Raw genomic sequence first — 14,570 nt, forward strand, 5'->3', positions numbered from 1 at the left:
AGTCCATGGGTTCACCGCCCACCCCAGTCAGCAAGGTGAGGAACCTGGGTGTCATGGTTGATGACAGGCTTACTTTTCTTCCTCATGCAAATCAGATTGCCTCCTCCGCATTTTATAAACTACGAATCATCAAAAAAATCCTCCCTTTTCTCCCTACTTCAGCTGGCAAAACCTTGATCACGTCCTTGGTCTTATCTACCTTGGACTATTGTAATGCTCTATTCTTGAATGCCCAAGAGAGAGTCCTCAACAAGCTGCAGACTATTCAAAATGCCGCTGCCCGACTGTTGGGTAACATCCCCAAATTCCAATCAGTCTCGAGCACTATCAGAGAGTTGCATTGGCTCTCCATTAGGAACAGAGCTAAGTTTAAGGCTCTGTGCATTGTCTATAAGGCACTGCACAACCAGGGACCAGCCTTTCTGACTCAACAACTCATCCCCTACCGGCCCGCTAGGTCCCTGCGGTCCTCTGATCTCTTCCAGCTGGAAGTACCCCGTACCAAACTGGTCTCATGGGGTGACAGAAGATTTCTTGTTTCCGCACCCAAGCTCTGGAACTCCTTGCCGCTAATCATAAAGAACAGTCCCTCTTTGTGGTCCTTTCGAAAACAACTCAAAACTTGGTTATTTGACCAATAAGTAGATCCTCCTTTAGGGCTGAATTTAGCAGATATCAGCGCCGAGATGCCCAAGGGACTTTGTAGCGCTTTACAAATGTTTAAATAAATAAATAAATAAATACGTATCACATCAATTTCCTGGAACTCAGAGCTGTTCACTTGGCACTGAAGGCCTCTCATCCGTCCTTCCAGACCAAATCTCTGCTTGTACAGACGGACAATACGACCACAATGTATTACCTCAACAAGCAGGGGGGGTTCGAGATCACGCACTCTGTCACAGGAGGCGCAGGCGATCTGGTACTGGCTTCTGGCCAGAGGACTGACGATAACGGCTACCCATCTACCAGGTGTGCAGAATGTTCAGGCGGACGCACTGAGCATACTGATTCAGGAAAACCACGAATGGGTCATAAACGACGAAGTACTAGGAGAAGTCTTCGCAAGGTGGGGGACTCCAGATGTAGATCTGTTCGCCACTGCCGAAAACAGCAAATGCCGAGACTTCGCCTCCAGGTACTACCAGCAGGGGACGCTAGGGAATGCGCTATGGATCGACTGGTCGAACAGCTTTCTGTACGCTTTTTCACCCATTCCCCTGATTCCGGCGGTACTCATCAAGTTGGCCAGGTTCAGGGCGAGGATGATACTCATTGCCCCGGAATGGCCCAGGCAGTGGTGGTTCACGGACCTGCTTCACCGGTCTCTCCTTCCTCACATACGGCTGCCGTGCAGGCTGGACCGTCTCACGAAGTTCGGGGGGCAGATGTTGCACCCCAACCTCTCGTCTTTGAGTTTGGCGGCATGGCTCCTGAGTGCAATATGGCCATTTAAATCTACCTGAAGATTGCATGGACATACTGAAGGAGTCTAAGAGGCCTTCCACTCGGACTTCCTATGCTTACAAGTGGAAAAGGTTCTGTATCTGGTGCAAGTCCAAGAACTATGACCCAACGACGTGCAAGGAAGATGTCATCCTTCCTTACCTTCTACATTTGGCGCAGTCTGGACTTAATGTTCACTCCATTAAGGTTCATCTCGCTGCATTGACTGCCTACAGGAAATGCCCTTCACAGACTTCCTTTTTCCAGATCCCTGTGATCAAAGATTTTCTGGAAGGCTTGAAGAAAGTATTCCTTCCTGTCAGGCTCCCTTCGCCTTCATGGGAATTGAATGTGGTGCTGTCCAGGTTGATGAAGGAGCCTTTTGAACCTATTCATAAGGCTTCGTTGCAGCACCTGTCCTGGAAGGCGGCGTTCCTCGTGGCCATTACATCGGCCCGCAGGGTGAGTGAAATTCAGGCATTGTGTTGCCAAGAACCTTATACTGTATTTCATGCTGCTAAGGTTGTTATGCGTACTCACCCTAAATTTCTTCCCAAGGTTATTTCTGATTTTTATGTCAACCAGACCATAACTTTGCCTACGTTTTTTCAAAATCCTTCATCTCCAGCGGAAAGGTCTCTACATTCCCTGGATGTTAGGAGGGTGTTGAAATTTTATCTGGATAAAACCAAAGATATTCGTAGGTCAGACCAATTGTTTATCAATTATGGATCGGTCAGGACGGGTCTTGCTACCTCTAAGCAGTCCATTTCTAGGTGGATTGTGTCCTGCATACAGTTGTGTTATCAAAAAGCTAATAAGACCTTAGGAGGTAAGCCTAAGGCTCATTCCACCAGGGGCAAAGCTGCCACTACAGCCTTGCTCCGTAACGTTCCTATTGCAGAAATCTGCAAGGCAGCCACTTGGAAGTCGGTTCATACCTTTGCTAAGCATTACTGTCTGGACACTGATGCCAGGACAGACGCTCAGGTTGGGCAGGCTTCGCTGCGAAATCTGTTCGCACAGTAGTGGTGTTACTTTTATTCTCTCCACCGCCGCTTTGGTGTGGGGATGGGCTTGCCATTCTATTCACTAGATTATGACTATACACAGAGATCCCCTACTACAGAAGGAGTAGTTTCTGTCCTGTAACTCCAGTTCTGTAGTAGGGGTATCTCTGTTATAGTCATAAGCGCCCTCCCGCCTCCCCGGGGGAGAAAGTTATTCATGTAAGGAATGCTACAGGCCTGGCGTGTTACGCCTTCAAAAAGAACTGAAAGTAAAAGGGACCTGCTGTGCATTCTGGGATACTGGGAGAAGTTCTGGAAAGTTCTCTTAAAGGCACAGTATCCTATTTAAGCCACATAATGACAGCCTATGGGGCTTGTCTGTCCATGCCTTCCTCTCTATCATTCCAGAGGCTTTTACTGGTACAGGCAAGTTTCTCTATGGAGAAACTGGGCAGACTGTGTTGTATGTGTGGTGTTTTTTTGGTGGAATTTCTAGTTGAAGTACTGGACAGTGTAGCCTGTGGATATAGGCTGCATTATTTGTCTTTAAATTCTCTCTTAAGTGTCTTTGCAGTTCTGCAATTTTTTGACAACTTAAGAGATTATTTTTGATTGCCGGGGTCCACGCACATGGGCGGGACTATTCACTAGATTATGACTATAACAGAGATACCCCTACTACAGAACTGGAGTTACAGGACAGACACTACTCCATATGTGAAACTCGTGCCAACAATTGCCATATTGCAAGCTTTACAGGTACTACATTTGTATGTGCCTGTGATCGGCGAACAGCCATCAATAGTTTTTTGCAAAAATGGGATGCCCTCAATGAATCTAGAGCAAGTGACATGGTCTTTTAAATTCTTGTTTCTTCTATGGGCAAAAATCGGTTTGGGCATTTTCTCGTTTTCCTCTAAATTACTATTCAAAATGTGCCAGTTTAAATTAACAATCTGGCGCACTGTATTGTTCATTGTCGAATGCCTAGTGATGCATACTAGTTGGTTTTTTCTCACTTTTGATTTAGGTTGAAGAAGGGAGTCACAGTCATAGAACCAAGCACTTTTAAACGACTCTCGGACAAGTCTATGAGGGTAACCCTGTGCAAGAAATGTAGCTTTTAAAATGCCTGCTTGAATGTCAAAATCCTGGATGTTCGAACAATTCCGTCAAAGACGGAGAAATGGACTGAATGGAATGCCTTACTTTTGTGCCCTAGGGTGGTAGCTATCAAAATGAAGTAGAGTGTTCCGTGCTGTGGGTTTAACGAACAAATCTACTTCAAGGGCTCCTTCTTTGTGTCTGATCAAGATGTCTAGAAACTCCACTTGGTCTCTGCTGGTGTGTGAAGTGAAGTGAAGATTACTATCACACACATTGAGCCAATCTAAAAATTCAGTAAGTGCCTGTTCTGTATCCGTCAAAATGAAAAAAATATAATCAATGTAGCGTGACCACATATAGATGGATTCAAAAAATGGGGCCCCTTCATTATGTATATGTGTCTTCTCAAATTCTGCCATAAAAATGTTAGCTACAGAAGGAGCCACGGAGGCTCCAATACTTACGCCCTTCGTCTGCTTGTATACGTTTTTCCCAAATTGGAAGGTGTTCTCTGTTTAAAAAATTTGTATACATTGCAGGAGAAAGGTTTTGGGGCAGGGAACCTGGTATTTATCAATAAACCAGTCAATGGCGACGAGAGCTTTATCTTGTGGGATGTTACTATATAAAGCCTCAATATCGAGGGTGACAAGGATGTTAGTAGCCTGGTTAAATGGGAGTTGTTCCACCTTATTGATAATAGAGGTTGTATCCATAATGTATGATGGTATTTTGGATATGAAAGGTCTTAGTAAGGCATCCAAATATTTTGAGAGCGGCTCTGTAATGGAGCCTATAGTAGATACTATTCAAGGACTGCCAAGCCATGTCTTTCCTGGACCGGAATCAAGCATCCTAGGACCGGTTTCTGGCTATCAGGTCCAGGAAAGACATGGCTTGGCAGTTTGGGCTGGCCTGTTCACATGAGGCACAGGGTCAAGGCTGATTTGCATATGGCCATTTCTGAACTGGGGTGGTGTGGAGTGCAAAAAAACGATGGATTTAGGCCCAGATCTCTGTACTGGGGTGAATGTATGACATTGTTCTGCATTCCATCCATCAACTGTTGTTTTTGCAATTGTCACCCTGAGCGGGATGGGTATGTTCAGACGTGAGTCCCATGCTCTCCACACCACTGGAGTCAAGCTATCCTGGCTGAAAACGGCTGATAGCCAGAAACCGGTCCTAGGATGCTTGATTCCGGTCCAGGAAAGACATGGCTTGGCAGTTCGGGCTGGACTGTTCCCATGAGGCACAGGGTCAAGGCTGATTTGCATATGGCCATGTCTGAACTGGGGTGGTGTGAAGTGCAAAAAACGATGGATTTAGGCCCAGATCTCTGTACTGGGGTGAATGTATGACATTGTTCTGCATTCCATCCATGAATTGTTGTTTTTGCAATTGTCACCCTGAGCGGGATGGGTATGCTCAGACGTGAGTCCCATGCTCTCCACACCACTGGAGTCAAGCTATCCTGGCTGAAAACGGCTGATAGCCAGAAACCGGTCCTAGGATGCTTGATTCCGGTCCAGGAAAGACATGGCTTGGCAGTTCGGGCTGGACTGTTCCCATGAGGCACAGGGTCAAGGCTGATTTGCATATGGCCATGTCTGAACTGGGGTGGTGTGAAGTGCAAAAAAACGATGGATTTAGGCCCAGATCTCTGTACTGGGGTGACTGTATGAAATTGTTCTACATTCTGTCCATCAATTGTGGTTTTTGCATAATTGTATGGTGGTCGTGTTATGTATGCAATTTTGCTATTGTTTTTTAAACAAACCCCTTTTTTATATATAACAACTTAATAAATATACCATATTTTCCGGCGTATAAGACGACTTTTTAACCCTTTAAAATGTTCTCGAAAGTCGGGACCGTCTTATATGCCGGGTGCCAAATTTTACAGTATTTATTCATGCGTTTTTATATAGCGCGGACTTTACCCGAAGGTGTCAGACCGCTTCACAATAGGAAATGGTCCATTACAGGAGGAAAAAGTGACATGTGTGCAGGTTACAAAAGCGTACAAAGTACGGTATAAATAGGCATGACACTGTTAGCATTGTAAAAGAAAGGGGCTGTGCTCGGGCTGGTAATTTCAAATCCAGGCCATGTGTGCCTTTGATTTACTGATGTTCCCCACTATGGATCCCAGGCCTACATCTCCGAGGTTACCGTGTCTAATTGGTCCTGACTGGGTTGTATTCTAAGTCACCCTTCATGGTCACCATCACATCTGAATCATTAAGTAGTGAATGCTATCCTGAGGAAGAAAACAGATTGCACATATGGCCATCACATGGCCAAAGGGCCACCATCCGTGAGAGAGTCCTGGTGGTAGTCTAAGACGACCAGCCGAGGTGCCAATTGATGATGCCCTTTGAACCTCAACTACAGGCTGTCACTGCAGTGGTCATGCCATATAGTCCTTCAACCGGCAGAAAGCTTCACACAGTAAAGAGATCTATACAACCAGGTGCTAGTACTACAGGGATTCCGGACATGACAGACAGGACCTTCCTGACTCAGTTAGCGATGGTGAATAGAGGTAAAATACTGCAATAAATAGAGATAAAATACTGTGTTGCGCGTCTGAAATTCTCAAAATGGCTATGCAGGACTGCGTTGGACTGCGTTGGAAGAGGGGGTAGTCTTATACGGTGAGTATAGCACGAAACCTACATTTCAAGAAAAGTAGGGGGGCGTCTTATACGCCCAGTCTTCTTATACGCCGGAAAATATGGTATATAAAAAAAATTCTCTTTGTCTGTTAGTATATTGAGGCTTCTGTTTATCAATCTCTCATGTTTAACCTGACTTTAGACAGGTATGTTGTTGCCTGGGAACTATTATTACTAAAATTGTTTTGTTGGTTATATATATGTTTTGTATTTTATTGTTCCCTCTTGTTCCGTTTTCACGTGGGACACTTTAAACGTTTTCCGTATGTATATAAGAAAATATAATAACTTTTTCATATAAACAGTCCTTGACTACTCTTTCTTTACGATATACATGAACAGTACAACTGTATACAGCCATCATGCTTTGTTTTATTGGTTATTCCGACATACCTGCCATAAGAACCATTAATTTGATGATAATCCATTCTGCTTTGTCATGAAAACCTAACAGGGATTTAAGTTGCAGTCCAAGTGGTGGAGGACAAATTCAAGTCCTTTAGTGTAAAGATGAGAGGACAGGAATTTGAATTGATGAAGCTGGAGGCCTGAAATGGATAACTGGACCAATACTGGGTTGAAACAGAAAGTGTCATGCAGGACCCTGGAGACTTTAAAAAATGTTCAGTCAAGAGTATCTTGAAAATAGATGCTATACTGGAAAGATTTAACATTTGAAGCAGGATGTTCAGCTTCAAATTCGAATGGTGCAGTCCACAGTCCCTAAATGTGACCTTTGTCATTCTATGGATAAGGTGTTTGTGTGATTGGCAGGATTAGCTAAATAAGGGTTTACAATGGTTTGCCCAACTTATAGGGTTCCCAATAGGGGCTATGATGCCATAGGGTTTCATGTGTGTGAAACTAAAGTGAGGTTTAAGAACACCTGACATGCACGACCAAGTGCCCAATGGTGAAATTAAGCAGCCGCAAATTAGTCTTGGTGAACACAAATCACCTCCATTTCTTGACATCAGTAGACAAATTGTAGTAGTATGCAGTTTCTGTTGCTTTTGAGAGAGTTGTTTGACTCCAGAAAAGTTTTCCTATTAAAATTCAATGCTTTGGTGGACAATATCTTGTTGTTCTTAACACTCCTGACACACTCCACTTGCTACCCATTGAAATGAGTGTTTAACAAAAAAGCATTTACACCTAAATACATTTTGGAAGACACAGAAGGATTGCACAGGATACGGGAAAATCGAAAATCGCTAGCTCTTTTGCCATGTTTCAAAAATATTTACCAAAATATCTTTGAGGGCAAAAGTCTTGAGTGCAGAATATATTTAACAGTGGTTTAATCTCAATATCTGTGAAGCAAATTCACAGCCAACAAAGTTGTGGTTTTCAGTACGGAACAAAGTATTGAATTTGAGAATATATTAAGTTTTCGATTTCAGCATTTGATTTTTTATATTTTTTTGCTTCATGAGTGTTGTTCTTTCAATCTATTTATAAAAGTTGCAAATAATAAGAAAATTAATATAGATGTGTATATGTTTTAGAACAGAAAGTGTCACAGAATTATTTTTCACTTGCTCAGCTTCTTAATCCTAATAACCATTGTTATTTTTTTCCAGATGAACGGCACTGCAGACCAGCCTACTAGAAAAACTCTCACTAGCACCCAAACCATGAGAATCCAAAGGGAAACCGATTTCCTCAAGTAGGCCTTTACTTTTACCCTTTTTTATTTTCCTAAAGTGTGTCACTATTTAGGAAATAAGAAAAAACTCACTTTAGATTAGGGATTGAGGGGATCAACTGTGGTGCACCTTGTCAAGAGCTATTGAATTGTTCGTGTAGTTCAGTTGAATCGGTTATTCACTTTTGAACATTCACAAACACAGCATGTGTGATAAATTGGGTTGTTGGTTGACTGGGCTGTGAGCCCTGGTTAATCAACAGCCACAGTCCATGGCAGAGTGGTCCACAAAAAGTCGCTAAATTAACCTGTGCTTAACCCTGGGTAACTTGGTACACAAAGCAGTCAAGCTTAACTTAAAGGCAATGTGTAAAGTATTTCTCCAGCACCCAAACAGTAATAAAGTAAAAACATAAAACAAGAGTATTTCCCAAACCAATTTATAAAAATAGATGCATTTTAATAAATTATTTGACACCACAATGACAAACATCTGGTCAGTAGAACTAAAGTTACGTTTTTTAAATATTATAATAAAAAGTAGTGTCTAAAAAATCCAAGCGCCAACCGCAGACATATATTCATGCAAGACCAGGTCAAAGTCAGAAAATATGTCGGACCACAAAGGTGAGTGGATCAGATACAAGAAGAGGATTGGGCCCTGTTGCCGCCTGCCTTCGGAATGAGAAGAATTTTCAAGAAAATTTTTCTGAGAAGGTAAGGTTAAGTGGGGGCAAGGCTGCAGGCGGTGTCCGATGAGGGAGTGTCATCATCATAGAGCCACTGGATGAAGTCCAGTCAAGATTACTACGTTCAGACTTACTGCTCTTACAGATTGCAAATATCTTGTGATGCTTCACCTGGAGTTACCCAATGAATATGCTCCATTGAATGAACATATAATATATGTGTGTATTTTGTTTCTGATGGATACATCTGCCAGTGGATTCCTCACCATGTGAATATCCCCCTGCGTCAGCAACGTTCGGAAAATTCTTCTGTAGCACGCGGGCGTGGACGACATCACAGAAGCACGGCATCGCGCGCTACTCCGACTGATGTCACCAACTCCTTATTAGGCCTACGTCGGCGTGATGACATTAGTTCCCTTTTTTCTATGTCGTCGCGCTAACGGTTTCTTGGGATCTTCTGTTTTACGGATAGTTACTGTGTTACTATTGTGGACTTTTGTTCTGTATTTGTTTGGTTTAGCTGTCTTCCGTCGAGATGTCAACGAAGAAGACAGGATTTAAACCATGCCATTCATGTGGGAGGATGATGTCCATCACCGATCCTCATCGTGACTGTCTATGGTGTCTGGGTTCGGATCACGACGTCAAGGGTTGTCGATCCTGTTCAAAAATTACCCCAAAGGCTCTTCGGGAACGGGAGGCGAAACCTCTAGTTGCCAAAATGAAGGGTAAGGACACCAAGAGGACTTCAAGGTCAAGATCGAGACATTCGAGGTCGAAGTCGAGGTTGAGGTCCCGATCGCGGTCGGCGTCGAAGTCGGCTTCGGGTCATGCTTCTGGTTCATCTAAAAAGAAGCACAAGAGAAAGAAGCACAGTTCGAGACACCAATCCGGCAGGGATTCGGACTCGAAAAAAAAGTCATCTTCTCGAAGACATCATAAGGACATGATTTCTCCCTCTCCAGTTCGTACTCCTGAAGGTGAGGCCACGCCTTTACAGTCTCGGGAGCCTACACCGGCTCCGGTATCGAATCCGTCCCCGGATCCGTATCAGGCTTCGGCGATTCCCGTGTGTGTGTGTTCTAGGCGTGGCACGGACACTAAACCGGTAGTGCAGGTGCGCGTGGGAGGGAAGCCGCCTGCACTAAAACAAACACTCGCAGCCCGGGGTCTGGCGGCGCCGCCAGAGCAGCGGACGCAGAGGACCCGACGGAGCCGGACCAAGGCAGGACTGACCCCCGCGTATGTCTCAGCCGTGCTCCCCCAGAAGTTAACAGCAGGCTGCTGGCTGCCCCCCACGCCAACTACGGGGCCCTCGAACACGGGATCGCTGAGACCTTCATGATTGTGGTATTTTCGCTCGAGGCTGCGAACTGTTTGTTGAGAGGGCTGTTGCTGCCACAACTGCGGGACTTGCCTTAGGAAAGGCTTACGGACCCTCCCACCTCCATTACTGATCAGAGGATTGCCTGGGTGTTTAGCGGGACTGCGAGGACCAGGGGGCCGAGCAACATCTCCACCGGCCGCACCTGGGTCCTCTTCCCGCCCCGCCCTCCCGTGACTACGTCCACTGACTTGGAGGTATAACATCAGTCTCCCCTTCCCGCAACGCGGGACGCGCGCGGACGAAGCGCGGGCGAAGACCGGGCCAAGAGCGGGCCCGTTGAAACCCGTTAGAACCCGGAAGAGACCGGACCGGGCCATCCCCCTTGGCTCCAACATCTGAAGAGGATTCGACATCGACCAGGTCTGTGTACAGCATTGTATTATTTCCACTCAGCCGGAGGGCCCATACTTAAAAATGGCGGTCAGGGAAACTAGGAGCACCCTTGCAAAATCTGGAGCACAGTCACTGACTAGCCTGGGGACAATGGATAACTTTATCATCAGGGCCAACTCTGTTGTAGACAAAGAAATCCTAACCTTAGAGAGAAGGCTCTCGCAAGGCCTAACGAACTCAAAGCGCTCGTCCTTGGGGGCAATAGCAAGTGCCCCATCGCCAGTTCAGTTAGATGCGCCGCTGATAACCAATGTAGTAATTGCTACTCCACTAACATCAGCTAATGAGGGCTCCGATATGCCATTAGTAACCACTGATACACCAGAAATTCAGGGCGACCATATACTGCTCCCTAACATACCCTCTGCTCAAACTTTAGTGAGAGATACCTCAGTTGCTAAGGTCATAGAGACAGTCTCACAGGGAGGGGCCACCAGGAAGAGAAAGCAGGGCCACGAACTAGTGGGGGGGGGGGAAAAACAAAGGTCCCAAAGCATGACAACCTGCATATCCTACGAATCTAAAAAAGGGAGGAGGTAAGAAAATAGTAACTCACCACGGTAATCATAGGCCAGAAGTCACCCCCCTCCTGTCATGCAGCCTGACTACCACGTCTAACACTGAAGGGGGTGGCGAAGACTCTGTGACCAGTAAGGATATGAGTTCAATTCTTGAAACCCTGATAGATCTTCTCGAAGTAAGGCTGGCCCGCTTAGAATCTAGATTTAGTTGCATTGTGGATGCTCTTAGCGCTTCACACAGAACAGTTAGGGAATATATCCACGGGCAAGGGAAAATGGAGGGAAGGCTAACCAGGATGGAGGATCTCCTAAAAGAGATCGCTGCCAGCACAAGGGTTAGGGACCCCCTGCAGATTAACAAAGACAACGGCCCGGGGAGCACCCCAATGGGAACTTTAGGCCATTTACCTCCTGTGGCATTAGCCATCCACCCTATGAACCCATTCGTCCCGCACTCATATCAGGCACCAATACCCATCATTAACGACCAGGCCCTCAGTGTGACTACACAACATTGTTCCCCAACCCCCGCACCTATGGATCCCCCGATAATACCGGCATCACTGCCGACTTTAAGCAAATCTTTAGTGGCTTCCCCCATAAAAAAACCCCCACAGGTTGCTGTTTCAATTATCAATTCTGGAACACCTAACGATCGGCCTCACCCCAAAGGTAACAGGGTCATAAGAAGACCGGCGCACCTGCCACCCGGAGCTGCCCCGTACGTGGTGGTACTCAGTGGAGTGCCCGAGCTTGCGGATGGTATTAATGAGTCTCGCTCTTCTCTAAAAAATAAGGTCTTGGACTGGCTAAATAAATTTAGACCTTTGCCACCAGGGCTGCATAATGAAGTGATCCCAGCAAGTAGGGTCCCCTGGGTGGGGGAAACAACAAAAAGGGGCTCGGGGGGATTGTGTCCTAGTCAACTTTAGAGACCCGAGAACAGTTGCATTTATTTGCAACTGGGTGGGTGGATCCCCTCACACGACCATTCAAACACTGCCCTTATCGGTCTTTTACCCCGACAAATTAGAGCGGTTTGCGAAGGGAGCTGATGAGGGTTGGTCTTGGGTGGCCCCAGAAGAAATTACCAGGGGAGAAGGGATCATAATCCTCTAGCAAATGGGGGGATGGGTAGATGGAGACAAAACACCCCAATTACCCATGGTGCCCAGTTCACCCACTCCAACAGGTTTGACTATCTGGATGCTGTGGACTGACGGTATACTGCCAGAGGGAAGTCACTGGCCCTCTCACCCACGAGGCAGGCTACAAACAATGAGGTAGTCCCAAAGGTATGTCCCCACACTAGCTCCAAGACCCCACCACAGATAATAGAGCGCCTTCCAATTAGAGTAGCCGTGTCACCTATAAGCTTAAGGGGTGGCATGCCTGCTAATGTGGGGAGTAGTTTGCCGGGTAAGGAAATGCATCAAGAGGGGGGAATGGGGAATCCCTCAAGACGAAATGACAGCGCCAGTTGGGCTGAACCTGGTGCCCTTCACATCTTATCATGGAATGTGGCGGGGCTACCAAACAAACTAGACACCCCGGACTGGGCTGAATTTGTTGCAAATTACGATATTTGCATGTTCCAGGAGACCTGGGCAAGAGAAAGCCATTCCCACGCAGGGTTTGCAACCTTTAATATTCTGGCTAAATGGGGAGGAAAGGGACGCCCCTCAGGTGGATTGTCCATATGGGTTGGATGTCATCTGGGCTGTAAAGTAACTATAAAGGAAACAAACTCACCCGATATTCAGTGTGTTTCACTGGCCTGGCCTACTGGGAGGGGACTGATACTGATTAACCTGTACTCTAGACCGGTCGGGGTAACTGGTACCTCGGGGACGATAAATGATCTGTCGACATTTCTCGACTCGGTCGATACCACCCAGATACTTTTGCTAGGGGGAGACTTCAATACCCAGTATGAGCCCCTCCCAGCTTATCTGGATGGGATTAGCAGTGAGGAGGATGCCCTGTGGGAGATCCCGATTCTAGGGGGACCACCTGTAGGATCCTTCTCTCCACTTATCTCACAAATTACTTCTTTGACTCTGGCAGGCTCTCTCAGAGCGTGCAATGGGCGGTTCAAGGGGGATATTCTGCCTAGACCCACCTTCAATAGAACTGGGCAGGAGTCAAGGATAGATTATATCCTGACTAGGACAAAGGACTGGTCGCTGGTCCGTGTTTTGAAATAGTCACGCGAACTGAGAGCGACCACAACGCCCTCTCTCTCTGCCTTACTCCAGGGGTATTGGACCAGCCCGCAGACCTGATTCGAAGTACCAACAGGCGCAGAATAAGATGGGCGAAACTCTTAGAGAACCCCAAAGACATCCAGAGGATTTACGCGCTGGTGGTCCCAGCCCTTGGAAAAGTGCAAGAGCTCATGTCCCAGCTGACTACCCCAGATGGTCGCTGTGCCCTAGGAGACAATCTCGCGAGCCTATGTGATGCTCTCGCTGAGTTATTGAATCCAGCGTTTCGAGGTAAAAAAATGAGGAAAGAGCGCGCCTCCTGGTTTAACAACTGCTGCAGGGAGGCAAAGGCCGAACTCCTAGAATCGCTTAAAAAACACGAAGCCCCTATGGTGATCCGGGAAAAAAGGGCAGCCTATAAGCATCTTATACAAAATGCAAAGATTGAATGGGACCACGAGAACTGGGCCGAAATGACCACTGCCCTTGCTCGTGGAGACTCCCGCAAGTTCTGGCAGATCGTTAAGGTTGGCTCGGCTGAGCCTGCGAACCCAATCGAGGCCAACATAGCACCTGAACTGTGGGAGGCACACTTTGCATCACTCTATAGTATAGCTGGGCTAGACTATCTAGGTACAGAGGCTGGAGAACTATCGCAGTCTCCAACTGGAACCCTACAGACTATGGAGGACTTCAGTATGGGCGAAATGACAAGGGCGATCGGAGGCCTGGCTTCTGGGAAAGCTCCCGGACTAGATAAATTGCCAGGGGATCTCCTAAAGCAAGAAACTACCATATGGGCACCATATTTTCTTGTACTCTTTAATGCCATCCTTGCCGGCATGCCAGTTCCCCTTACTTGGCTGGGGGCGGAGATAGTCCCCATCTTTAAAAAGGGGTCGCCTCTGCTCCCGGCCAATTATAGACCAATCAGTCTGATAGACGTCCCGCAGAAGCTTTTTGCTAGGCTTGTGCTGGACCGTCTGTCGGATTGGATTGAGGAGAACAGCATTCTGAGCCCTCTTCAAGCAGGGTTCAGAAGAAAGGTCTCTACCGGTGATCAGGTCTTTCGGCTGTCCCTTATCCACTGGAAGACCGTACAGTTGGGGGGTGGCAGCCTCTACACGGTCTTCGTGGATCTAAGGGCGGCCTTCGACCTGGTCCCCCGAGGGAAACTGTGGGAAGTCTTGTCAAGATTGGGGGTTCCAACTGAGCTCCTACACATGATCATCCGTCTGCACTCTCACACCTTTGCCCAAGTGAGATGTGGGAAGGATGGAGCTCTCTCCAATAGGTTCCCCGTTGGCAGGGGTGTAAGGCAGGGTTGTGTGCTCGCACCAACCCTGTTTTGCCTCTTTGTCAACGGGGTTATTGCCCACCTGGAAGGGGTACAGAACTCAGACGCACCAAAATTGGCAGGCAACAGGGTACCAGCAATCATGTTTGCTGATGATACCCTGTTGCTCTCCAAGTCGCCC

The 14,570-nt window shown here is 46.8% G+C and overlaps 1 protein-coding gene across 1 annotated transcript in view; it reads left to right on the forward strand.

Moving 5' to 3' along the window:
- DZANK1 (double zinc ribbon and ankyrin repeat domains 1) overlaps positions 1–14,570 on the forward strand; it is a 1,079,146-nt gene that overhangs the window by 215,875 nt on the left and 848,701 nt on the right. Inside the window, exon 7 of the mRNA XM_086926915.1 lies at positions 7,828–7,913. Coding sequence (XP_086783041.1) covers positions 7,828–7,913 — 86 coding nt within the window. The remainder of the gene's footprint in view (positions 1–7,827; positions 7,914–14,570) is intronic.

Source organism: Lissotriton vulgaris, chromosome 6 (genome assembly GCF_964263255.1).
Source record: "Lissotriton vulgaris chromosome 6, aLisVul1.2, whole genome shotgun sequence".
Taxonomy (NCBI): Eukaryota; Metazoa; Chordata; class Amphibia; order Caudata; family Salamandridae; genus Lissotriton; species Lissotriton vulgaris.